We start from the raw sequence: 25,826 nt of genomic DNA on the forward strand, positions 1-25,826 counted from the left end.
CCTGTTTATCTTGGTTACTTTCCGTTACTCTGTCTTCCAGGTCACTAATTCGGTCCTGTGCTTCATCTAGTCTGCTGTTTATTCCATCAGTTGTATTTTTCATTTTATCTATTTCACTTTTGTCTCTTGCTGTGGTTTGGTCCTTTCTTTTCATTTGGGACATATTCCTCTGTCTCCTCATTTCGTCCAACTCTCTGTATCTGTTTCCGTGTGTTTAGAAAGTGAGCTACTTGTCTTGCTCTTAACAGTAGTGGCCTTATGAAGATGCCCTGTTGTGCCCGGCAGTGCAGTGTCCCCTGCTCTGCAGGGCCTGGCACTTCAGGGGGTGTCTCCTAGGTGTGTTGTGTGCCCTGCTGTTGGGCCCTGGCCTCTTCTTCCTTCAGTCTGCTTGTCTGCAGAGGCTCTCTCTGCCTTGTGGGCAGTGTTTGTTCTCCAGCAGGTGTGGGGCACGATTTAACAAGATATGCAGTGGTTTGCTTGAAGAATGAGTCCTTCCCCTGCTGCCACTGGAACTGAGGTCCTTCAAAACACGTGGGTCGGAGATGTGGTGTTGGCAGGGTTTGTGCCAGTCCTCTGGGGGAGGAGCCCACAGTGCCAGGACTGAGGCGAGTGTGACTAGGAAGAACAGATCCCTGGAAGCATGGGGGAGGCGTGGCTTGGTGCAAGCCAGTTTCATAAAGAGTGTCAGTGTGCTGCCGATTCCCATAGGTGGCCATTGTTTGTGCTGGGGATGGGAGAGGAAAATGGTACCGGTCACCTCCCTTGTTCCTGGAGGGGTCTCCCTTGATCCCTGTCTCTGGGCCTCGCTGTGAGTCGATCACTCTCCTTCCTGTCTGCCCCTGACATTTCTCAAAGTGCTGTATTTGCAAAGACTTTTTGGTGTACTGTCTCTTTAAAGGTGGGAACTCCACTTACTAACATCTTCTCATGCTGATTTTTAGAATTACAGGCTTCGGGCGGTGCCTGGGTGGCTCAGTTGGTTGAGTGTCCCAACTCTTGATTTCAGCTCAGGTCACGATCTCATGGTTCGTGAGATTGAGCTCTTATCAGGCTCTGTGCTGACAGTATGGAGCCTGCTTGGGATTCTTTCTCTCTCTCCCTGTCTCTCTTCCCCTCCCCTGCTCATGCACTCTCTCTCTCTCTCAAAATAAACAAACAAACAAAAAAGAATTACAGGCTTCAGATGCCTGGGTGGCTCAGTCAGTTGAGTGTCCCAACTCTTGAATTTGGCTCAGGTCATGATCCCAGGCTCATGGGATCAAGCCCCATGTTGGGCTCCATGCTGAGCATGGGCCCTGCTTAAGATTCTCTCTCTCCCTCTCTCTGCCCCTCCCCTGCTTGCACACACTCTCACTCTGTCTCTCAAATAAAAAATATTTAAAAAAAATAAATAAAATTCCAGGCTTTATGCCCCACTAGGTGTAAGAACTGACAATTCTGCCAGAGTCCAGGTCGTTCTCTGGGTTATGTGCACTGATGTGGGTGTTTTTTCCTTGTGTCCCTGGGACCGAGTGAGCTTACAGTCCTCCTCCTCCGCCATCTTCCCAGCCGACCTCATGCTGTTTTGATGACTACAGTTTTGGAGTAAATCTTGAGATCTAGGATTCTATGTCCAGCTTTGTTCTTTCTCAAAATTGCTTTGGCTGTTTGGGGCCTTTTGGGTTCCACAAACATTACAGGATTATTCTAGTTCTGTGGAAAATGCTGTTGGTGGTTTGATAGGGATTACACTGAATCTGTAGAGTGCTTTGTAGTGTAGGCACTTAACAGTGTGATTTCTTCCAGTCCGTGAGCATGGTGTGTCTTTTCTGTGTGTGTCGTCTGCAGTTTCCTTCATGAGTGTTTCCGAGTTTGCAGAGCACAGGTCTTTCGACTTTTTGGTTAGGTTTATTTCTGGGTATTATTCTTTTTGGTGCACTTATAAATGGAACTGTTTTCTTAATTTCTCTTTCTACTACCTTTGTATTGGTGTATAAAAACACCCAATATCTATGTATTAACTTTCTGAATTCGTTTATTCTCATAGTGTTTTTGGTGGACTCTTTAGGGTTTTCTTGTATAGTATCATGTCATCTACAAACAGTGACAGTTTTACTTCGTCCTGCCTGATTTAGATGCCTTTATATTTCTTGTCTGATGGCTACAGCCAGGACTTCAGGACTATGTTGAATGAAAGTGGTGACGGTGGACATCCTTGTCTTGTTCTTGATCTGAGAGCAGAAGCTCTCAGTTTTTCCCCTTTGAGTGTGATGTTAGCCCTTGGTTTGCCGTACGTGGCCTTCGTCATGCTCAGCTGTGTTCCCTCTAACTCCACTTTGTTGATAGTTTTTATCATGAACATCTGTTGAATTTTGTCAAATGCTTTTTCTGCCTCTATCAGCGAGTCATCATTTTAATGTTAGTGTTGAATGTGGTTTGCTGATAATTTATTGATGATTTTGCATCTGTGTCTATCAGGGATACTGGCCTCCTGTTTTCTTTTATGTAGTGCCTTCTGGAGTAGTTTGAGGAACATGGATGTTAACTCTTTAAACGTTTGGTAGAATTCACCCGGGTGAAGCCTTGACTTGTGTCGAGAATACAACAGTCCCCTAAACGTGTGGGTGTTTTGGTCTTTATGATGGATTCTTTTGATGCTTGCTCATTTGTTTGCATTGCTTCAGGGCGTTGTACTTGGTGTGTGTTCCCTGGAAGATGACCACGAATGTGGTGGGACTTAGGCTCACCATGGGGCTTGGAGTGTTGTGTAGTGAAGGGTCGCTCGCTTGTGCACATATTTTGGACGAAGGGCGTAGGTCGGCCACTCGACCTGCCACTGCCATCTGTTACTACAGGTTACTTTGTGTAAAGTTTGTATTGTAGTGCTGTTCTCTCTCCTCTCTGTAGTGTTACAGACAGGTGTGCTGTGTGCGTGTGTGTGTGTGTTTAGTTGTTGAGTGAGAGACGCACATTAAATAATCTAACATTTTTACATGAGGTGGATATTTATTTTGTCCTCATAATTGACAAAATCCTGAAGAATTTAGTTCTAACCTTTGAGAAGTCTAGATAAACATTACATTAGTTTCTTCAGTTCTTTTTGATTTAGACTAAAGTCAAAGATTTATAATGTCCAAATGTGCAAGTAAGGTATAAAGAGAATGTTCAGCATTGATAGGTTCCTGGTTTAGACATAGTAACCGTAACAGTAAGCACCCAGTAGTGAGAAGAACGGCGTGTGTGAGGGTGACGGCTGGGGTCTCACGCGGCTCGTGCACTTTCCGTAGGACCACCTTTGAGGTGTGTTCTGTCGTCATGGCTATTCAAAACGGGTGGTGCGCCTGCCGGCCCATGGAATGGCGCTAGCGGCTCGTCAGCAGGTTGGCCTCCAGTGAAACTTGTTTCAGCTTCGCTTTTTGTTGCTGTGCCTTTTGCAGAATAATCCGCATAAGCTGACTTTGTCGATGAAACCCGACGACAAGTATTTTGAGAAACAAACACAGAAGGAGACAGAAAAACTGAAGCAAAAGATCGACTCTCTTTCCCCGAAAGACAAGAAGCAGATCTATGAAAAAGGTCAGATGTTGAATTTCGTCCTAATTCTCTAGCCTTCCCCCAACCCCAGTGAACTTTGTGAAACGAGCGGATAGTTGGAGGCAAGTATCATTTGAACTAACACGTATCTATTGGGCACCGACAAAGGTCACAGTTGGATGCGATGGCTTCAACCCCAGTAGGATCGCCCTGTTCTCAGAAGCTTCATCCTGTGTATGAGGAAAGGAGGGGCGCTAGAGAAGAAAGGCACCGTGGTCCCCGCCCCCCCCACACACACCCTGTGACCCACGGTCACCCGAGGGCTGGAAGCGATTCTGCTTGTGCATTGTCAGAGCTGTGTCATGGTGCCTGCATCTGTCATGTCTTTCACCCACAGCACAAGGACGCATTTGGAGAGAGCCAGACGCCACGTTCACGTAACCTTTCTTTCAGTTTATCGTTGTCACTGCTCTGTGTCGCCATCGGTTGTTGCCACTCTTGCTGTGCCGAGTTTGTGAGTCGAACTTGATCGTGCGTACGTATATACAGGGTTTGGCTCTGCCGATGGTTTCAGGCATCCACTGGGGAGTTCAGAACATACTCCCCCCGGTCGTGACACACGGCGGGGGGCCGGGTGGCGCAGGCCTGGGTGCAGACAGAGACGGGTACCCAATCCCTTCCTGGGCTAAACACACCCTAAGGCCCAGTGGTCTCCTCCACATGATGTGCCCAAAACAAACGACAGCATGTGTCCACACAGACTGGAAACCGCTCACATTTCCATCAGCCCGGTATATCCGTGCAGTGACAATAGTGTTCAGCCACAAAGAGGAGCAAAGTACGACGCACTTCGTAGTGACGAGAGCCTCAAAAGCATTGTGCTGAGTGAAGTTAGCCAGGCCCAAACAGTGCCTGCTGCCCAGTGAGTCATTTACATGAAACTGGAGAAGCGGTGAAACTATACTGACAGAAGGCGAGTGAGCCCGGGGGGTGCCTGCAGGGAGCCAGGAGGGAACTTTTGGGGGGCGGAAATGATACCGCAGTGTGGTGATTATACAACTTCACGCGTTTGTAGAATTTATTGAATTGTATCTTTAAAACTGTGGGTTTTATCGTAGGTAAATTACACGAATACATAAAGTCTATCAGAATAGATCTGCAGTACACAGGGACACGGCCACCCCGCCAGAATAGCAGTTGGCTGGGATCACGTGAGGGATTATCAGGTTTGTCGGGCAGCGGAGTTGGCTTTAGGTAGGAAGTCAGTAACGCTAAGGTTCAGATGATTTAGTCTAGGAAAGGTAATTTGAGCATGTAACTTGTTACTCTTTACCTTGGAGTTCTGGTTTTTGCATATAGCTCTTTTAAGCTCTTCAGGAATGTAGCCAGCTAATTGTGAGTAATATAATAATAATTCCTTCTGTTTTATGAGTGCTGGTCGTCAAGTTCCATCTTCCTTTTTTAAACTGAGGTATAATTAATTGATTGCTTCTTGGCCTTTTGGCTGAGGTCAGCTGTACTGTCTGTTCTGATACGTTTAATATCTGATATGTTCTCTGTCCGAGGACAGTCTTGTAAATGGATGTATTAAGTTCATAAAGAAGAGATACAGTTGGTGTAGCATTATTTTAGCTTCAGGATATAGCAGTGAGTTGACATTTGTACATCTTGCAAAATGATCACAGGGCAGCTAGTCGGCACCTGTCCCCACACGGTTGCAATTTGTCTTTCGTGGAATGGGAACTCGTGACATCTGTTGTCTTAGCCACTTTCACACATGCAGCACAGCGTTCCCACCTACAGTCCCCGTGCTGTGCGGTCCGTGCCGGGACTTTAGACTGTAAGTTTGTACCTTTTGACCCTTCCACCCATCCCTCACACGCCTCCCACCAACCTCTGGCATCCACCAGTCTGTCGTCACTGCGAGCTTGGCGTTTGCTTTTTCATATGCCACGTGTGTGTGAGATCGCAAGGTGTTTGTCTTTCTCTGCCTCATTTCACTTAGCATGATGCCCCCTGTATTGTCATAAATGGCAAGATTTCATTCTCTGTTTACAACTGAATATAATCCATTGTACGTATAACCACATCTTCCCCCACCAATGGATACCCAGGTGGTTCCCTTACCTTGGCTGTCGTGGACAACACTAACGGACGTGGGGGTACGGACACCTTTCAAGTCAGAGTTTGTTTTCCTTAGTTAAATGCCGAGGGCAGAATTGCTCGATCCTGTGATGGAATGGGACCTCCGTCTGTTTTCCACGGCGGCTGCCCCGCGCTCGGTCCGCCAGCGGTGCCCGAGGCTCCCCGTTGTCCACACCCTCAGCAGCCCGCACTCCTGGTCTTCCTGATTCTGGCCACTCTGACAGGTCGTGGTGGTTTTGATTTGCATTTCCCTGGTGGTTGTGATGTTGAGCATCTTCTGATTTTGGCCTGTCGGCCTTCTGGATGACTCCTCTGGGGAAACGTCTGTTCAGATCCCCTGCCCACTTTTAATCAGGTTATTCAGGCTTTTGTGCTGTTGAATTGTAGAAGTTCTTATATATTTGGCTATTAACCCCTTATCAGATGTAATTTGCAAATATTTTCTGCCATTCCGTACTGCTTTTCATTTTGTTGATAGCTTGCTGTGAAGAAGCCTTTAGTTTGCTGCAGCCCCACCCGTTTTCCATTTTTGATTAAAGCCCTTTGTGGCCCGGAGCGTAATCGTAGGCCTAAGCAACAGGACCTGGTACATTCCTTGAGTTGCCAGACTCTTGGCCTGGCCGCAGAGATGTGCTCGGTTCTGAGAAGACCCACGAGCTCTGGTCCACACTCGCGTGTGAGCGGATGGAGGCCCACATTACGGAAACGTGTTTTTCGCTTGCCGATCACTGCGCAGTCCCGTTAAGTGTGACACGGTGCTGGGGCACGTGACACGGGTCTTTCCGGCCGGTACGTCCCGGGTGTGGACTGCGGCTCGAGCGGTCTGTGCGTCCGAGGTTACTCTGTAGAGGAGCGCGGTGGGAGCGGTGGGGCGGGAGACTGACTTGGAACGGTCTTCCGGTTTGGGGCGTCTGCGTCCCCGGTCACGTGCCTCGGCCCCGCCGTCGGGAGCCGGGAGCCGGAGCCTGTCGCCGGACAGAGGACGGGCTGCCGGAGAGTTCTGTGCTGACCCCGGGCACCCTGGGAGAGCAGGCGCTGAGGTGAGGGTGCCGCCCAGGACCAGGGGGCCCTAGACCTGGACGGGGCGGGCTCCTGAGCTCCCGCCTGCAGACCCAGGTGACGTGGAGGGGCAGGGTGGGGGAGTCAGCCCACAGCTGGTGGGGGCCTGGCAGTCTGCGGGAAGCCGCCAAGAGCCCACTCCTTGGCGTCTCCCGGAGCGAGGGCTGTGGGCCAGCCGTGGCAACGGTGCTGTGCCGGGGATGGGCCCCCAGGGGACAGTCTGGCAGTCTGCCGTCAGGTGTCGGGACCTCGGAGGTAGATGCGGAGGCCAGGTCCACTCAGCTCCTCGGACGCGTGAGAAATGAAGCTGTTTGTTTGACGGAACTGGAGACCGCGCAGTGTTTTTCCCTCGCGCACCGTTGCAGACTCTGCGCCGAGCCTCTGGGGTTCCCGCCCTGACGGGCTGCGAGGTTCTGTGACTCCGGAAGGAGGGGCCTCTGCCCTGTTTCGGGAGCTGTGAGAGGTCAGGCTGAGAAAATGTCTGCTGGAGCATTTGCAGAACGTGCGAAACCCGTGGTTGCACACGCACCGTGCTGAGGCCGGCACGGCTGGAAGGGGACAAAGCAAGTGCGAAAGTTACGAAATTCCGGTCCAGCAAGGAGTGGGTTGAAAGTCTGAAAGCAGCGGGCTGAGCATTCAGGCTCTAGTACAGTCTGGTGGGGCGGAGAGGAGCCTGAGCAAGCCCGGCCCGCAGCACAGCTCTCCGTTCACGTCGTGGGCAGGAGGGCACTTAGGAAAGCTCGGCCTCCCGGGCGGGCTATTGTGCTGAGTTGGGTTTGTTCGGCAACGGCAGAGCTGGCAAGCCGCGGTGCCCCGGGTGGCCGCCGTCCGCGTGGGCCAGCCCGAGCGCAGGTGAGTGGGTCGTCAGACCTCCCAGCTCCTGCCCTGATTGCTCGTCACTCTGCATGGTTTTAGGTCTGGAATTACAGACTCAGCAGAGCAAAGCTCAGGACACGTCTTGCCTGCCAGCGCTCAAGGTGTCGGACATCGAGCCCACCATCCCGCTCACGCACCTGGAGGTGGCCCTGGCAGGTCAGCGGGAGGCTCGGTCTTGTTTCTGTGTCCACGCCGGCACCCTCGTGCCCAGCCAGCCCCGTCCGGGGGAGGTGGCAGGCCGCGTGGGGAGCCGGAGCGCGTGGCCGTGCTGGGAGTGGGGCTGTGGGGGGGCGGCGATGCCCCCTGCCGGCTCCTTCCCGTCTCTCCCACTTTGCTGCTCATGGGCAAGTGGGGGCACGTGCCCGAGGAGCCCACACGTGGGCTGTGTCACTCGGGTCATGGGATCACCTTGATCTTGAGAAGCACCCTCGCTTCCTCTTTGTCTTAACGCGGCTCCTTGTGTTTACCACCACCGGGTAGTGTGTGTGCACATAAGTGGACGAGGCCTCTGGGAAGCGGGGTTAAGGTCCCCCATGTCTTCACCGCGGGACAGGGGGCACATGGGACGGGCAAGGGAGCGGGGTCGGGTGTTGCCAGCCCCCCCAAGACCGCGCAGATGGCCGCACGCAGCGGGGGGGGGGGCGGTGGGCAGGGCAGCCGCAGGGCCCGAGGAACGCCCCTTCCGTCCGGGCCTGGCCGGGGCCGTGGGTGTCCTCGGTGGGGAGCGTTTGAGGAGGGCATACCGAAGAGTGAGGAGGTGACTGAGAAGTGGGCTGCTTGTGCCCCCGCAGCCGGCGAGACCCCCGTGCAGTACTGCGCCCAGCCCACCAACGGCGTGGTGTACTTCAGAGCCTTTTGCAGCCTGCACACCCTTCCCGAGGAGCTCCGGCCCTACGTGCCCCTCTTCTGCAGCGTCCTCACCAAGTAAGGGCCTGGGGTGGGTCTCTGCACCGACGCGCAGCTGCTGTGCCTCGGTGCGTCAGAGATCAGCTTTTAGCGAGTCGTTTTAGTTTTGGAAAACCCCTAGTGCTTTTGCGAAAACAACGGTGTCCTGATCAGAAAACATCCGCACGTCGGCCACGTAGGCGTGGGGTGACCCGGAGAGGCCGTGTGGCCTCCACTGAGCTGTGTGACGCCATGACCTCTGGTAGAGCGGGCGTCCGGGTGGATTTGAGATCACGGCAGGCTGCACCTGGCCCCACGGCCCGCTCCTCTTCTGGGTCTCCGTGGCTGGCCGTGGCGGGGCCACAGCTCCGTGTCCGTGTGCCGGGACACCAGGGGGACGGAACCCCGTAGCAAGTAGGCTGGTGCCCCCGTCACACACGTAGGCTTCACGTCAGAGGACACAGGTCCCGTGCACCCTAGCGGAGGTCATGGGAAGACACCTCCGACCTTCGCCGCGTTCTTGCCCTCGCTTGAACACAGCCCCCCCACTTGTCCTTCACGGCACAGCCGTTTCTGGGGGGCCTCACGGGTGTCACCGTGGCCTCTGTCCTCTCTTACCTTGGGAGCTAGAGTTAGGCTGTTTCTTCCAAAAGCATCACCCGTGCCGAGAGGACTTCTTTTCTTAAAAGCTCACAGAGGCCGGTTCTCCAGATCTCCTTTCTGAGACCGAACACTTGAGCAGATGAAATCTGGGCCAGAACGTTTTAGAAGCAGAGAGAACAGGAAGCATTAAGAACGCGGGGAAGCTCGGCCTCGCAAAGCAGGGCTTAGGGTTCCGTGCTTAGCGTCAGGCAGTGGCCGCCTGTGGGCTGGGCGGGCGGGATGCCGCTGACTGGAGTCCCCGCACACGTCGTGTCCGCCTGGAACGGGGCGCGAGTGGTGGGCAGGTGTGGTTAGGGGTGTGGACGCGGGTCGCTAGAGGCTGTGGCCACGGTCGTGCCAGGGGCTCACGGCGGAGGGTGGCACGGCCCAGACCACACTGGTGGTGGGGGAACCCTTCTTTGCTCTGACAGGCTGGGCTGCGGCCTTCTGGACTACAGACAGCAGGCTCAGCAGATCGAGCTGAAAACGGGGGGCATGGCCGCGTCGCCCCACGTGATCCCTGATGGCACGCACCTGGACGTGTACGAGCAGGTAGCGGTTCCCTCTGTGTCACTGGGTGCTCCACGGCGTTGCTCCAGCATGTTTTGTCCCTGAAGTTACGTCGTCATTTCTTCCTTTTTGCATGGTTTAGGGTGTGCTGTTTTCATCCTTCTGCCTTGATAGAAACCTGCCGGACATGATGCATCTGTGGAGTGAGATATTCCACAGGTAACTACCTGTAAAGACCTTCCTCCTGGGGCTTGATCAGAGGGCTGAGTCTCCAGTGTTGTGAAAGTAGGAGTTTTTACTCATTTGTCGTCTGTGGTTTCTGCCTGCCTCTTAGTCGTCATTCCTGTGGACGTGTAAAATTTCCGACGGTGTTCGCATCGTCTGGAAACCGACATTTAATGAACTTTCCGGATCCCGAAAGGGGTGTGGCCGGGTCTCCAGGAACTGAATACGTTTTTATTTTCCCCGAAGCCCATGCTTTGAAGAAGAAGAATATTTCCGAGTGTTGGTTACGATGTGTGCTCAAGAGCTGTCCAACGGAGTGCCTGACTCGGGGCATCTGTACGCGATGGTCCGAGCCGGCAGGACCCTGACGCCGGCGGGGGACCTGCAGGAGACCTTCAGCGGGATGGACCAGGTGACTCACCGGCCAGGGCCTCCAGCGCTGGCGCCGGACTGTTGTGTCCCAGGAGAGCTAAGTCCAGCCGATCGCGTTTTACGGGGAAAAATTCCTGTAATTCACCTTCTTCCCCCCACCCACCACCCCCAAGCCTGGCCGGCGAGTCCCACACACGGCACGGCCAGATTCTCGAGTCGGGGTTTGGCTTCCGGACGGGCAGGGGTGCCTGGGGGCCCGCGTGCAGGTGTGGCTTTCTCTGGCTCAGGTGAAGCTGATGAAGAGGATGGTGGGCATGAGCGACGTCAGGCAGGTCCTGAGGAAGCTGCCTCGCATCACGAAGCACGTGCTGAGCCGTGACAACATGAGGTGGGGCTCCCGCCGGCTTCTTGGCAGCCCTCCTCCCGCTCTCCCCGTTCCCCAAAGTGCGACCGTCAGACGTGTCTCCCTCGAGGCGGCAGCACAAACCTGCCTTCCGCTCGGCCGTCGCGTTCTAGCCCTCACGCCCTCTGATAACCAAGAACGCGTTCTTCACGGGAGAAACGTACTTGAGAATAGTAACAGCTGTGGAGGGTGGGGAGGAAGCAAGCTAATTTAACCCTGCAACTGCAAAGTAGACTTCTTGCACACGTTTAGTCACGGTGGTTCCAGAAGTAAAACCGCAGATGCTCCATAAGCAAGCAGTCGGTGAGCCCGAGGGAAGGTCCGCTCGCTCGAGACCAGAGTAAACACGCAGCGTCTCTCGTGAGAACAGGTGCCTGACGGGATGAGGGAAGCCGTGGCACCGGTGACTGTCAGTCGGCCCTGAGCATGAAGGGAATTTTAAAATGACTGACACGGTGTATTTTTGGCATCTCACTGTCAAGGACACAGATCTAGATTAGCCTCTAGTTCTTTCTAGAGCTCCCCAGTGTCTTCCCCTTTGGTCCTCAGGAATCACGGCAGGTTCTCCCCGACCACTGGGAAGACAGTTGTCCTCAAAAAAAATTGTCTTCATGTTTATTTACCTTTGAGAGAGAGAGAAAGAGCACAAGCAAGGGAGGGGCAGAGAGAGAGAGGGAGACACAGAATCCGAAGCATCTCCAGGCTCCGAGCTGTCAGCACAGTGCCCGATGCGGGGCTCCAACTCGAGGACCGTGAGATCATGACCTGAGCCGAAGTCGGACACTTAAACCGACTGAGCCACCCAGGCATCCCTGGGAGGGCAGGTGTCTTAAGCACTGTGACCACTGGGACCTTCTGTTTCCTTCTCCATAAAACACTGCTTTGCGTATTCATGGCAGGGAATGAACGACTGTGTGCGAAGCAACTGGTGTAGCGTCTGGGACAGTTAGCGCCGATCCGGGTGTCCCTACTGTTAGTGACAGTAACTCAGGGGCTAGGGTCCAAAGGAAAAGAGGGACAGCGTCTGTGGTCTGGACCTTTCACACGACCGGTACGTGATAGCAGGGTTTGTGGTGCCGTGGAATTGAGACTTGTGTGAGAATCGTTTGGGAGAGCATGGTAATTCCTTGGCAACTTAAACTTCTCCGCTTTAATGACCGGTTCATGTTTTCAAATTGATTTTCCTCCTAGACAGTAATTTAGGTTTTCCACTTTCAGATAATGTTAGCCCTTGGCAGATGGCGATACGTTGTGTGTTCTCCTTAAGGGACGAGGACACAGTTCAGTCAGTGTCAGGCGTGCGGTCACTATGTCCTGACAGCTGGTCCCCACCTGCAGCACTGAAATAACGGGGGAGCCTTTTTGGAGAAGACAGCTCTATTACTTCTGTATTTGGCTACTGTTTCTCTTTAACAGTTGAAACATTATTTGATACAAAAAGTAAATACGTAGTATTCACTCCTTTGTGTTATTCATACAAAACGTGATGAATTAGTAAAAGTGTTTTATTTTTTCAGTAAAGCTTTCCTACATATATATGGCTTTTTGAACAGATGCTCCGTGAATGCTACGCCTCAGCAGATGTCTCTGGCAGAAAAAGAGGTCGAAAAGTTTGTTCGAAACGTTGGTCGGAGTAAGGCAGAGTGGAAGCCAGGGCACCTGTCCGTGGTCGAGGTGAGCCCTCGCTGGGTGTGGGCCCCGGTGCTTACATCTGCAGCTGCCCCCGTCCTGAGTGTGGACACCATGTCCCGTTGAGGGGAGGGAGCAGAGGACAGCAGGGTTAAGTAGCTTGCCCAGTGTCAACCCAGGTGAGAGCTTAATTCAAACCCCACAGTCTGGCCTTCCATCCTGCGTTCCCTTCTTGTCACTTGGGCCTTTGCAGTGGGCGCTTTCCTGATGCGGAAAAGCAGTGGGTTTGAGAGCCTCTGTGCTAGCGGGAGAGCAGCCAGAAACCCTCCCGCTCAGGCGGGTCTCCCGGCTGCTGGCAAGGCCCCTCAAGGGGACTCTGTATCGCGCGGACGTTTGTCCCGGCCTCCCAGGCAGAGGCCAGTCTGCTCTGTTAGCCTGCAGAGTGCATCTTCGTGCAGGGAAGGGTGACCATCCACAGGCTTTGCAGACAGGACTCTTCGCCGTGTCCCTGTGTCCCCCTTCGCTGTGTCCCTGTGCCCGTTCCCCGGTCAGGACTGGTCGGCCTGTCTTCCAGCAACAGCCTTGCCTCTCCCTGAGGCTCTGAGAACCTGCAGACATTACATTGGTTTAAAACACTTAGCATGTGTGCCCTCACGCCTGTCACTGGCTCTGAATTTTCGTGACCAGACCTGAAGTGTATCAGGTGAGTTTGGGGGCTTTCTCACTTCTCTTGGAAACTGTATTTTCAGAAACCCGCCCCCAGTGGGTCCAGTGGAAGCACGCACATTAGCGGCCCCCGAGTCCTAAGGAAGCTGATCACGGTAAGTTCACACGGCCCCGGTCACCTGGGAGGGGCAGCGCGGCTTGTGCGTGCCCTGCTGGTGTGGGGGACACGTCCCGGGGGTCTTGTGCTCCTGTGGCGTCCCGGCCGGCCGCCTTCACCGCGAACTGTGCAGCCGGCGCTGCGGCCCCTCCCACGCTGCGTTAGCGGCTGTGACGGTGGTGTGGTTCATCACAGATACGAAGACTTAACGTGTTTCTGGGGACGAATGCAAAGACGGGGTCACGCAGCGGGCTGGGTGGAGACCACGTAGGAGGGAATGCTCCTAGTTGAGGAACTACGTGTTCCTTGGGTCGGGGTTGGGACATTTCATCGTAAAGCAAGAGGCTGTGAGGAGTGACGGGGGTCAGCGCGCTGCCCTTGGCCGTGAGCCTGCGAGTGGGAGCCAGCACGGCCACGCCTGTCTCCTCAGGACCCCACCTTCAAACCACACCAGATGAAGACACACTTCCTGCTCCCCTTCCCCGTGAACCACGTGGGCGAATGCGTGAGGACTGCCCCCTACACGGACCCGGACCATGCCAGGTGCGGGGCCCGGGAGGGCGGGGAGGGCGAGGAGGGCCCAGGAGGGCGCAGGGCTGCTGCTGGGCTCGAGGGAGAGGGGGGTCTACGTTCGTAGGAACTGAACTTGTGCTCTGTACACTAAGCCACGCAGACCAGGCCACGCACTTCTACTCTTAAGTATATTTAAAGCACGACCATGTTGTAAGCACTCTTGGGGAGGAGGAGTATCGTTTTTCCCCTTTCCTTTGTATTTTACAGTTTTCCAACTGTGAACTTGTGTTCCTTATATAACACAGAATATTTGACAACACATGGGGGTGAACCCCCGGTCCCTGCTGGGATGCGGGGAGCCCGTCTGCCCAGGTCTGGCCCGGAACGCCCACGAGGCGAGCACCTCCCCCACCGCTGTCCGGGCGGGGCACCCTTTCACTTCTCCAGATAACGTGTGGAGGGCCAGGGGCTCCGGGTGTGGCCGCTCTCTGTCCTGTGAGGATGCCTGCTGGAAGCTTCCAGCTCGCTCTCCCAGGACGTGAGCCCCCAACAGGAATGTGGGACCCACTGGTAGAACTCGCTCTGTTGGAGTGTTTCTCAGGGAGGGTCCCCGTAGAAACGTACTGAAGAGATCCCCGTGTTTCGGGAGAGAGCGAGAGAGATGGCAGGTGGGGGTTTAGATGAACGAGGGTCTGTACGTGTGCCCGAGCGATGAGGTTCGTGACCTCACATGATGAGACCTTCAGTGCCCCCTGTGCGCTGTTCCGAGTCGAGAGGGATGCCCCCACCCCTCTCCCCACCTCTCCCCGCAGCCTCCGTTTGAAAATTCATGTCAGATTTTTCTCCCCGTGTGTGTTCTCGGCCTTAGAGAAGGGGAAGGTGTAGCATGTCTCACTGTCTGTTAAGTGAGAGCCTTCTGGCGGGAAGGGTACGGTTGTAACACGCGGTCTTCAATCCGTCTCAGCCTCAAGGTCCTCGCGCGTCTCATGACGGCCAAGTTCTTGCACACAGAAATCCGAGAGAAGGGCGGCGCTTACGGCGCAGGCGCTAGACTCGGCCGCGACGGGATGTTCACGTTTTACTCCTACCGGTGAGTGGGCCCCGCGCTCCCCGCCACCGGCCCCGCTCACCACCCGAGGGCTGCGCGTACGCGGCGGGCGAGCCTCTGAAAGAGAAGCGTTTCCCCTTGTTTCTCGCTTCTTGGACGCAAAACCACACCCGGCAGTGTCCTCTGGGTTGTTCGTGTCTAGGAGACGCAGTACTGACGGGAAACCTTTTGGCTTAAATACTGCGGTTACCCGAGATCAAGATTTAGTTACCGAGGACTGGAGCTGAGAGCTTTCCGGGCTCCCAGCGATCCCAGAGGCCCGGTGTGGGTGCCGGGCGTGGAGCTGTCGTGCCCTGACTGCTCCCGCCCTTTCCTTAGAGCGGTTCCTGAGTTTCTGCGGACCCGAGTTAGAAATCTGCTGGAAGGAGGAGTTTGCCGCCCCCGCCTCCCCCAGGTCCCATGGGGCCTTAAGGACTTGTGCGCAGAGCGGGGAGGGCTCCCCGGCTGTCCTTGCAGACTGGCCCGCTTACGGCTGCTTATGAGACATTCTGGGTGCTCCTTAAGGAACTGAGGGCTTTATCCAACCATCCTCAGCGTGTCTGGTCTGCGTGAGCCTTCTTCCCCGTCCACGTGGTTTCCTGTTTGTGAATTCGGGGGGTAAGGGTGAAGGGGCGAACACATGAGTCTCTCTGGCCTCCTAGGGACCCGCATTCGACAGAAACGCTCCAGTCTTTTGCGAAGGCCGTCGACTGGGCTAAGGCTGGGCGATTCACACAGCAGGACATCGACGAGGCCAAGCTCTCCGTCTTCGCCTCCGTGGACGCCCCTGTGCCTCCTTCAGACAGAGGTATTTGCCGTTCCTGACGGACACGGTCTGAGCTCTGCCAGGTCCCCGCCTCCTCGGTGACACACACACTCGGGCGGGGGCCGGGGGCTCCATCACTCCAGGGCTTGAGTGGTCTGAGGCCCAGGGGTGCCGGGGGAGGTGCCAGAGGGGCACCCCCCCTCAGCGTGGCTTCCGCCCCTGGCGGGGGGACAGGCTTTGCGGGAAGGGGCCACGCAACAGCTTGACCTTTGCTGGAAGAGTGTCTGCCGGGTGCCCTTGGAGCAGGTCAGCGCGGGAACTGGCTTTTCTGATGCCCGCAGGGCTGGAGCACTTCCTGTACGGCGTCTCGGACGAGCTGAAGCAGGTGCACCGGGAGCGGCTGTTTGCCGTCAGCCACGACAGTCTCGTCGCCGTGAGTGACAAGTAAGTGCCGTGTGACGAGTGTCCAGAGCCTGCGGCCCGCGAAGGCCCACGTGTGGGCATGGCCCTGACCCTGACCTACCCCCACCCCCCCTCCAGGTACCTCAGCGTCGGGAGGGGCACGCGTGGCCTGGCCCTGCTCGGACCGGAGAACGCTAAAATCGCTAAGGACCCGTCATGGATAGTCAGATAACACGTCCGTGCTCGGGAGTGGGACGGGACGACAGGCAGGCACGGCCCTTGAAGGGAAGCCTGAGCTAATTTAACTTGAAAGGTGGGAAAGTTACTGTCCCTCCCTCCCCCATCTTGGTCATGTGTCACTCTTGTGTGGCCGGTCAGACCAAACTCCTCTCTTAGAAGGAAAGACCTGATCATGATGGTATATTCAGTGCTAGAGACACACAGATTATAACTCAGAATTTCTCCTCGTCTAAGTGCTTATTTCATCTACAAATCATGGAGTATTTATTTTAAAAATTTAAAAATAAAGGGCAACTCTGACTCACCCGTACTTTCTTTAGTCATTATTTTAAATGACCTTTTGCTACAGGAGCTCCTGGGGCCCTTATTAAAAAATGAGTAAGTGAACAGAGGTATCCGACGTGCATTGATGTGTGAACCAGTGTGGTCACAGCCAGGCCCCGTGGAAAAGTCTGGAACAGATGGGTGATACCCAGGGCGGCCTGGTAAGCATTACCCTTCTCCCACCGTCTCCCGTGTTGCTCACTGTGCATATTTCAGACAGAAAGCGCACTGGGTGCTGGTCCCCGTCTGCCTCTCCGCCCCTCAGCAGATCTCCGGACGATGCCTTTCCTGCATTCGGGTCTGTAGCCTGGGTCATTTCGCGTCTCTAGACGACAGAACAGGCAGGAATGCTCTGCACTGAACACAGATGTGAGGTGACCATCTTACTGCCCTCAGGGAAGCAGGGCCGTCCCTCTGCCTGTGACTGCCCACAGCCCCGAGCGTGGGTCCCACCGGACACTGACTTGCTTCTTCGGTAGGAGAACCTTGGCGTCAGTGTGCGGCTGGGAATGAAGTCCGCTGTGTGAGCTCACCTCGTTCTGAAGACACATTCCCAGTTTCTATCACTTACTCCACGTGTGGAGTCACTTTGGGACTTGGGCCACCTCCACGCACCTGGCAAGGGTACCGTGTGTCAAAGCGGCATCTCTGTTGCCCGCGATGACTTGGAACGTGCACTGATCCCTGTCAAAACACTCCGTCAATACCTGCCCATGAAACTGCCGACAAAACCTTTATCCTGAGGATTTAAGTGCCTACCTAAAAAACTCAATTAAGTCCCATGGTTGGAGTTTTAGCCAAACGTTTAATTCTACTGGATACACGTTTGAAAGCGGGAAACAGTAGGGGACGCAGCAGACAAGTCGTGCTGGAGCTTTGGGGTCCGCGGGGAGAGGGAGACAGGACGGGGGGCTCTGTGACCGGGTGTTAATGTCAGCAGAACTCACGCGAAGTGCCGATAAATAACTTAAGTGTTACAAAAACGGGCGGTAAACGGGAAGTCGGAAGCCGCGCCAGCCGGGCGGTGCGGGCCGGCGGCGTCTAGATGGCGGCAGGCTCCTCGTGGCCTCGGTGGTGCACGTGCTCCAGCTGGCCGGGGTCGGACACCTCGTAGCTGGCCTTGTACTTGGCCAGGATCTTCATGAGCGGCCGCAGCTTCAGCCACCACTGCTCCTTGGGGATCCGGTGCCTGCGGACGGGAGGAAGCGGCCGTGAGGACTGCCCGCGCCAGCCGAGGCGGCCCAGGGAGGCGTGGACGGTCGAGCGGTTTCATGAGGTCCGCGAAACCGTTCTATACGCTCCTAGAAATCCTGCCGCTTCTACGTCTCGTGTTAATTCCGAGTCACTTACGATCACGAGTTGTTGACCTTGACCCCAGCAGCGGTGTCCCTCTGTCGCTCACGCTTCTAAGGGCAGTAAGGTTTACGCGCGCGGTTTTATTTACTTACTCAAAGTCCGTTTCCTTCTTCAGCTGTGCCACAGGTTGGAAAAGAAGGTTTCTTTTGCTTATTCCCAGCACGCAAATGGAATCATCGGTCACAAACCTTTTTCCTGTAAAGTAAGTGGTGTCAGAGCAAACGATCCGTCACATCGAGGACAGAAGGAGCAGCGAGGGAGGAGGGGTGCGGGGCAGAGAACTGATGCCTGGTGCCCCTACCCCACCCCACCTCTGAGCAGGAGGCGAGGCCCCCGATCTCTCGCAGGGCTTCTGACGAGGTGGGACAAGTCCTGGGGGACCACTGCACACGACCGTGCCAGGGGCGGAGGGCGGAGATGAGAAAGTGGGTGGGGGCGTGGCCTCCTCTCGCACACTCAACCCAAGCGCTGCCGTTACCTGCACTTAGCGATCGCCCCCAGAGTGCAGAACCCGGAAGGGAGCGCCCTAAGAGTTGGGGCTGAGTGTCTCCCTAAATGCTGGAATCGGAACACTGGCATCAACTGCAGAAAGTTGTTTCACCCACGGCCTGGGTGAAATGTTACCGGGAGGTGGAGGCTCACGAGGGCACCTACGAGACCAGCTGGAAGTTGAGGGCATGAGCGTCCTCAGGGGACTGGGAAAAGAAGACCCCAGACAAGAAATGTACGAAACCGACGGTCGTGGAAAGAACCAAAACCGGAGTCGGTTCTTTGAGACTAAAGCCAGGCTGGATGTATTTGCATTACTGGTTCTTAAACGTTGGTAATAAACGCAGAGATCTAGTCAGCCTGGTCAGGAAGACGGGGTGAGGACAGGCACCCACACAAGGAACCAGCATCTGCAGTAAAAGGGGGTTATGAGCGCCACAGGCACCAGAAAATTCCTAGACTAGAGCTTCCAGAACAGATTAAAGACAGCAGGAGCAGCTCTGTAAACTTCAGGGAAACCGTGCTCCACTCTCCCTATGACGGAAGCAGGAGGCTTGAGGGGGTGGGGTCTCAGCCCTCCAGAAAGCAGGGCAAAACTCCCGTCTCTGATTTCTGCAGGGAGCCCCCACAGCCTCCTACGACAGAGCAGGCTGGCACCCCGCACCTGCCGGGGACAGGACAGCAGGGACATCACCGAAGGGGAAGGCCATCACAGGATATTGCACACCGGCCTGTGCAGGGCCAGGGAGCAGGAAATCAGGTGCAGAAAAGGCACGCGACGACCTCGGTCTACACAAAAGTGTGTGCAGCTACCCTGCTTTTACGAAAGACCGCGTTGGTACCTGTTTCCGTTAACTAAAAACCAAAGATTTTTTCTTTAAAAAAAAAAATGACAAAAAGTGCAAAGAGCGTTGAACTTTGTTTTGCAGGGAGTGGGCAGGGGCAGCGAGACTGGTGCCACCGGGCGCCTTCCCTGGGACACGCACACGACACCCGCACACCAGCCATGCGAGCCTTGAGCTGTGTGTCCTCTGGGCTTCACCTCAATTTCTTTCGTGCACCCTTAGCAGCGTGTGTGTCCTAAGTGGTTGGGGGTGGGGGTGGGTCTAGGGATGCTCAGGAATTTTCTGGCATAAATGAATCGCTTCTTCACTTTATACCATTTTGGCTTACGAGATGGTTTCATAAGATACGAAAAAGGCAGAGTATCCTTTTGTGACCAAACGAACACGTAGTGAACACCAGTAGCCTCAAGTATCAGAAGTTTACCAAAGACCAACAGCAAACGTTAACTGCAGAGAGACCTCAGAGGACAGTGATGCTTCGTCAAGGAGCACTGACAGTGTCCCCTGTTCTCACTGGGGCCGAAGCCTTGGCAGGAATCCCGCCATCACAGCAGCTCTTCAGAGTTCTCTGGAGTAAAACGCACACCCGCGAATGTAAGTTTGTATGCACACGGAAAGATGTCCATGGATGTGAAAAACAGACCTACGATCTAAGAGTGTGAAAAACATTACTGATCATATGCTCCGTTTACAACAACCGTATTTCTGTAGGTCAGCAATTCGTAAAACAAAAAAAACAAAACCTTACATTTTTTTAAAATATCAAGAAGTTAAGAGTAAACTTAGCAGAAGATATGCAAGATCTTTATGCTTTAATAAGAGATAAGGGGCGCCTGGGGGGCTCTGTCGGTTGGGTGTCCGACTGTGGCCCAGGTCATGATCTCACGGCTCGTGAGTTCGAGCCCCACATCGGGCTCTGTGCTGACAGCTCAGAGCCCGGAGCCTGCTTCGCATTCTGTGTCTCCCTCTCTCTCTGACCCTCCCCCGTTCATGCTCTGTCTCAAAAATAAACGTTAAAAAAAATTTTTGTAATGTCAATTCTACCTGCAAATTCTTGATTAAATGTAATTCTCTCAAAAAACCCCACAGAGTTTTTGGTGGGCCCTAACAATCGGATTCTATTTCTGTGCCAGCTCACAAGGCCAAGAATGGCTGGAAAGTGGAAGGAGGACCGGCTTATCCGTAATTGTCCATAAACCTGAACGCTGCAGGGGTCAGTTACCGAGCGCCCCAGGGTGACTCCAGTAACCCAGATGGTCCCGGTAAGTTTACACATAGCTGGTCTGTGATGGAGACTAGACCCTTCTCACATGGCACCCACGTGACTCTCCACACGAAAATGAACTCAGACCTGACGCTTCCTATCAACTCCAGTGGATCAAACACATTGACGTAGAAGGAGGCTTGAGAAAAAAAAGCTCAGATCGTAAAGGAAAAAGTATACCGGCTGCATAAAGATTCGGAGGACTTCGTTAAGAGACGAAAGTACTGAAAGCCCACGGAACAGCAAGACCTTGAGGTAAACATGAGGGAACCGGGCATTTCCTTCATCGCTTTGGAAGGTCGCCTCGACGCCACAGCAAAGCTGCCTCGTACCCACAGCACAGCAGTCGTCCGCAAGTGACGGGGAAATCGCACACCCCGAGGGTGAGCCTGTGGCTGGCGAGCACGTCTACCCTGCCGGACCGTGCATGCCAGCGGGACCCGGGGGCGGGGGCGGGGTTCCAGCGCCGGAACCCCAGACACGCGCACACCCACGCGGCAAATCTGCAAACCCCAACGCGACATCAGCGGGCCACGCACGCTGTGGGCTTATACGCGCCAAACTACGAGAGCCTTTGAAGGTTTCGTGCCAGGTGGCGGGACTCCAGGAAACAATGGTTCTGCGATCCTGAGGCCTCCCCCTGGTGGGAGGGAGTGGACCGTGCGGGAAGGACACACTCCGGCTTTGAAGGCGCAAACGGCCCAGGCACCTGCCACTTCCTGGTTTTCGCCGAAAAGAACGGTCACGACTGAATCCAAGTCTCAGGCGTGCTAAGTACAAGCCGGATCAGTGTCGGAGACACAAGGGAGGGTCAGGTGCTGGGGCCTGCCACCGCAGCCCAGCGTGTGCGCGGCTCTCCGTGGCTGTGGCGGAGGGAGGCCCCACGGCCACTTGAGCGCCTCCGCCACTCCCCGGCAGGGGACAGCATGGATTCGGACACCCCTGGTCCCGACCCCGACGCCAGATGGCTAGCGGGGAGTGTCGTGCGCGGCTCGAGGCGGGACGAACCGAAGCAGGAGAGGCGCCCCCCTCCCCGGCGCGGGGTTGCGCCCTCCCGCCGACACTCGGTACCTTTCCCCTGAGCCTCCTTTAGCTTTGTGCTGAGCCACTGCATGGCTCTGGCGGAGATCTTGGTTCCAAAGTTTCTGTCAAACGGTGAAGGCGCTCCACCCTGTCGATCAGAGTCACAGGAAACGTCATTTTAAAACCGCCGTGAGAGCCGCGAGTATTGAGCAAAACTGACATCGTATTTTCAGGAGACTGTGTAAGCAGCAGTTCTGGGGGTTTCTGTTTTGCTTTTGCAAGTTTTTATCTCCTTGTGTGTAGTCGGGGCCTGTAGCCGGAGCCCAGCCTGTGAGGCGGCACCCCAGTACTCGCCCCCACCCCAGCCTGGGCTGCGCAACCCGGGCTTCATTATTAGAATCTTGTTTCAGGATTTCTTAATCGTATTTGGGGATGGGGAGCGGGTCACGGTTTCCTTTAAGAATGTGATCCCCTCTGTGGGCCAGTAGCGTCCACGAAAATACACAGATGGGCACCAGGTCGCCACGTAAGTTGAGGACGGTGACGGGCCCTTTGGAGGAATGAGTAGACCCGAAGTTAAAACCCCTAAGACGGGGGCCTGGGTGGCTCAGTCAGTTAAGCATCTGACTTCGGCTCAGGTCATGATCTCACAGTCCGTGAGTTCTAGCCCCGCGTCGGGCTCTGTGCTGACAGCTCAGAGCCTGGAGCCTGCTTCGAATTCTGTGTCTCCCTCTCTCTCTGCCCCTCCCCCACTCACTCTCTTTCTCTCTGTCTCAAAAATAAACAAACATTAAAAAAAAGAAAAAAAATTAAAAAAACAAAACCCTAAGATACCGGTGGGGGTTTGGGGGGTGGGGGGTGGGGGGTGTCGGGACCAGGACAGGCATGCTGCCCTTGGTCCACACCCGCCTCCAGCTTTGACCTCTGGGGCACGCCTGCAAATCAGAGCCACCCCAAGACTCCTCGAAGATCATTCTGACTTCGTGCAAACCTCAAGGATCGGTTGATCCATAAATAGGAAGGCCCGGTGTTGAGGGAAGCACTTGACTGTATGAAAGTTGATAGCTTTCCCTACAGCGCCCTTCCCCCCGTACCCAACAGAATTCCTAAAGCTGGTGGTGTTTAGTACAGCTTTTCAACAGAACATCGCTTAGTGAAGGAAGCGCCAACGGGATTAAAACCACCTTCCGAGCACACATTCCCCACCGCGGCTCAAACAAGGCCTCCCCGTACAGAGCCTCCGGGGCGGCGGCCACAAGTCGCGTGTGTCCCGGCCCCACCTGCTGCATGTGGCCCAGCACGTTCTTCCTGCAGTCGAACACGCCCTTGCCCTCCTCGGAGTAGAGGTGGTAGATGAAGTCCGTGGTGTAGTGCTCGCTGCAGCTCTCGTTCCTGCAAGGGTGTGGGGGGAGGGGCTCCTCAGCGGGAGGGCGTGAGGGGGTGGGTGTGGGGTGAGGGTGCGGGGTGTTCAGAGTACACGGGTGGGAGTGGGGGGGTGTTCAGAGCACACGGGTGGGGGTGCACAGCGGTGGGTGGGTGGGTGGGTGGGGTGAGGGTGGGGGGTGTTCAGAGCATGGGGTGGGGGGTGGGGTGAGGGTGCGGGGTGTTCAGAGCACGCGGTGGGGGGGGAAGGGGGGTGGGCGGTGTTCAGAACAGGTGGGGGGGAGGGGGTGCTCAGCGGTGGGTGGGTGGGGTGAGGTTGGGGGGTGTTCAGGGCGAGGGGGGAGGGGTGCTCAGCAGCGGGGGTGGGGTGAGGGTGCGGGGTGTTCAGAGCACATGGGTGGGGGAGGGGTGCTTAGCGGTGGGGGTGGGGGGGTGAGGGTGGGGGGTATCCAGGGGAAAGGGGTAGGGGAGGGGGTGGCTTGGCTTCGAGGAAGGGGTGGAGGAGCGACTGCTCAGCGGCAAGGCATGAGGGGTTGGGTGTGGGGTGAGGGTGCGGGGTGTTCAGAGCATGCGGGTGGGGGAGGGGGTGCTCAGCGGCGGGGGTGGGTGGGGTGAGGGGGGGTGTTCAGAGCACGCGGGTGGGGGTGGGGGGTGTTCAGCGCGGGGGGGGGGGGCGGGGGGTGGTGACCGTGCGGGGTGTTCAGAGCACAGGGGTGGTGGGGGCTCAGAACACGGCAGCGGGTGGGTCAGGGCTCAGGGTGTGACCCTGCAACGGCAGCCGGTCCCGTTGCGCTCCACGCGCCCTTCCCTGCAGATGCCAGGGACTTAAGCACATACTTGACTTGGTGAGATCGTAAACAACACAAAGCAAACTACAAAGCAAAAGTGAATTTTTAAAACGTGCCCTTCAGTGACTTTAACGCAACGCGCAATTACTACCGCGTTTCTTCGCGACCGTGGCAGAGACCGGACTGCTGCCCCTGCGCGCTCAGACCGTGAACCCGGATGGTTGTGAGAAGCCGGGGCGGGGGGCGGGGGCGAGGAGGCGGCGTCCGTACCTGAGCACGAGTCCCCTCTGGATGGTGGTCTTCATTTTCTCGGTCAGGTGCTCCACGTTGGCCTAGGGAAGAGTGTTCCGTTCGTCAGGCGCCCTCCCTGTCGCCCGCGGCAGCCCCGTGGCACGGACGCACCTGCAGATCGCGGATGTCGAAGGGCTCTTCGAAGATGTAGGCGGCGTCGGCTCCGGCGGCGAGCGCCCCCATGTTGGCCAGGTAGCCGCAGTAGCCCCCCATGGTCTCGATGATGAACACGCGGCGCTTGGTCCCGCTGGCCGACTGCTTGATGCGGTCACACGTCTGGCCACAGAGGAGGACGCGGGTCATCCCACCCCCCCCCGGGGCCCTGCCGCCGCCCACCGCGGGGAGGGGGGGAGGGGGCGCCTGGGACCGGCTCACCCCCGCTGCCCACGTGGCCCCACGGGACGCGGGCGCCCTGACATCTGAGGGGCTCAGTGGGAATTTCTGTTCGGTTGGTTTCTTCCGAAAAGCTCCCCGTGACATTTGGGTTTTGGGCATCGTCACTCTGTCTGTGAACGGCACGTCACGCGAGGGCACCTGTGTTCTGGGTCAGATAGCAGCTCCCCGACCGAGGTCCTGAGGACCCTTACAGACCCTCGGCCTACAGGTCTCCCACGGGCCCTCCTCGAGACACTGGCTCAGGGACCCCTGTCCACCGCCTTCCCACTGCCCCACCAGTCCGGACCACCACGCACACTCCGGGGGCCACAGCGCCGCTCACCGGGCCCGCCCGGGACAACCGCTCCGATCCAGCGCTAGCCTTGCCGGGCCCCAAAACGGCACCTTTGAGTACCGGTCAGAGCCCCTCTCCGGGCTCCCCAGGCCGGCCCTGCTCCCGGGGTGTGGAGTCTGGAGGACAGGAGCCCCCAGCGTCACCGGGTCCCGACCCCGCTATTTCAGCCCACTGCCCCCTCCCGGGTTCCTAAACCAGCATGGACAGCAGCCCTGTCCCGGGCTGGTGGTACACGCGGGGGGCGCTCTGCCTTGGGTGGGGAGCAGGAGGAATCCAGGGGTGCTGATACACCCCCTGGTCTGCTCACGGTGGGAACGTCCCCTCCCAACCGTGGGCGCCCCGCAGGGGCAGCCGGAAGATTCTCCCAGCGCGATCCCTGGGCTGGTCCCGCTGGCTAACATTTCGCCTCACCGGGGCTTCAAGACCACACATCACGTGGAAACAAGGTGGAGCCGAGAGCACAGTGAAGACAGAAAAGGGCCCGTGGACCTGGGTGTGAGGACGCGGTCCTGCCCGGCCCAAGAGCTAGGAGGTTAGACAGCCCCCAGGACGAGGCGTCTGCTGAGCGCGGCTTGGGGGGACCAGGCCCGGCGGGGCAGGGGCGTGGTGGGTCCCACCCAGCACAGACCCCTGGCGGAGCCACGTGAGCACCAGAGGCCCGACCCCCGGAGCCTCGCCGCGCTCCGTGGCCGGTGGCCGCTTCGTGGCCTGCCCGAGGGCCTACCGTACCCGCGGAGAAACAGAACTCCAAGCAGGTCACGGGTGGGAGCCGCCAGCCTGGGAACGAGCCTCTCGGGGGCCGTGGCCCTACTTCCCTGCTCCCCTCCCAGCAGCAAATTCGGTGAGCAAAGGAGCACGACACTACGGTGCACGTGTCACGAGCTAAAGGCTGCGGCACAGCGCGTTGGGGACGGAGGCCCGGAGACAGCCGCCCCCGTCCCCTCACCGTGATCCAGCTCCGAACCGCCAGCCGGGACCCAAGCTGCCGTGTGCCCGGGGCCTCCGGCAGACGGGGCTCTGTGTGGCAAGCGCGGGAGCCCGGGGCACACGAACGTCAAGGACGCGGCCGACCCCGGGCCACCGCCCCACACCAGCCCGCCACTGGGCGACAAGTCCTCGGCCAGCACGGACCAGACGGGGCCAGGGCAGAGCCCGCCGGACCCTCCAGCACGGGACACCCTCCCTGGGAGCAGCGCCCCCCACTGCACAACCACGGGCCACGGGTGGTTCCACGCCGTGGCCG

The 25,826-nt window shown here is 56.6% G+C and overlaps 2 protein-coding genes and 1 pseudogene across 5 annotated transcripts in view; 2 read left to right on the forward strand and 1 right to left on the reverse strand.

Annotated features, from left to right (window-relative positions):
* Positions 1-16,400, forward strand: part of PITRM1 (pitrilysin metallopeptidase 1) — a 43,366-nt gene extending 26,966 nt beyond the window's left edge. For both annotated transcript variants that reach the window (XM_019460901.2, XM_019460904.2), the window contains 14 exons: positions 3,417-3,555; positions 7,633-7,749; positions 8,385-8,517; positions 9,552-9,672; positions 9,773-9,849; positions 10,102-10,267; positions 10,515-10,615; positions 12,184-12,304; positions 13,009-13,080; positions 13,513-13,625; positions 14,560-14,685; positions 15,345-15,490; positions 15,790-15,892; positions 15,989-16,400. In XM_019460901.2, the coding sequence (XP_019316446.2) occupies positions 3,417-3,555; positions 7,633-7,749; positions 8,385-8,517; positions 9,552-9,672; positions 9,773-9,849; positions 10,102-10,267; positions 10,515-10,615; positions 12,184-12,304; positions 13,009-13,080; positions 13,513-13,625; positions 14,560-14,685; positions 15,345-15,490; positions 15,790-15,892; positions 15,989-16,082 (1,629 nt within the window). In that variant the 3' untranslated portion in view covers positions 16,083-16,400. The remainder of the gene's footprint in view (positions 1-3,416; positions 3,556-7,632; positions 7,750-8,384; positions 8,518-9,551; positions 9,673-9,772; positions 9,850-10,101; positions 10,268-10,514; positions 10,616-12,183; positions 12,305-13,008; positions 13,081-13,512; positions 13,626-14,559; positions 14,686-15,344; positions 15,491-15,789; positions 15,893-15,988) is intronic.
* On the forward strand, positions 4,998-5,175 carry LOC128775233 (U2 spliceosomal RNA; annotated as a pseudogene).
* Positions 16,401-17,199: 799 nt separating the features above from the next.
* The window catches only part of PFKP (phosphofructokinase, platelet), a 54,046-nt gene continuing 45,419 nt past the window's right edge, over positions 17,200-25,826 (reverse strand). For all 3 annotated transcript variants that reach the window (XM_053895771.1, XM_053895772.1, XM_053895773.1), the window contains 6 exons: positions 23,965-24,129; positions 23,833-23,894; positions 22,672-22,783; positions 21,440-21,539; positions 17,863-17,965; positions 17,200-17,603 (listed from right to left, as the gene is read on the reverse strand). In XM_053895771.1, coding sequence (XP_053751746.1) covers positions 17,456-17,603; positions 17,863-17,965; positions 21,440-21,539; positions 22,672-22,783; positions 23,833-23,894; positions 23,965-24,129 — 690 coding nt within the window. In that variant the 3' untranslated portion in view covers positions 17,200-17,455. The remainder of the gene's footprint in view (positions 17,604-17,862; positions 17,966-21,439; positions 21,540-22,671; positions 22,784-23,832; positions 23,895-23,964; positions 24,130-25,826) is intronic.

This window comes from Panthera pardus, unplaced genomic scaffold (genome assembly GCF_024362965.1).
Source record: "Panthera pardus isolate Hobbes unplaced genomic scaffold, ASM2436296v1 HiC_scaffold_6, whole genome shotgun sequence".
NCBI lineage: Eukaryota > Metazoa > Chordata > Mammalia > Carnivora > Felidae > Panthera > Panthera pardus.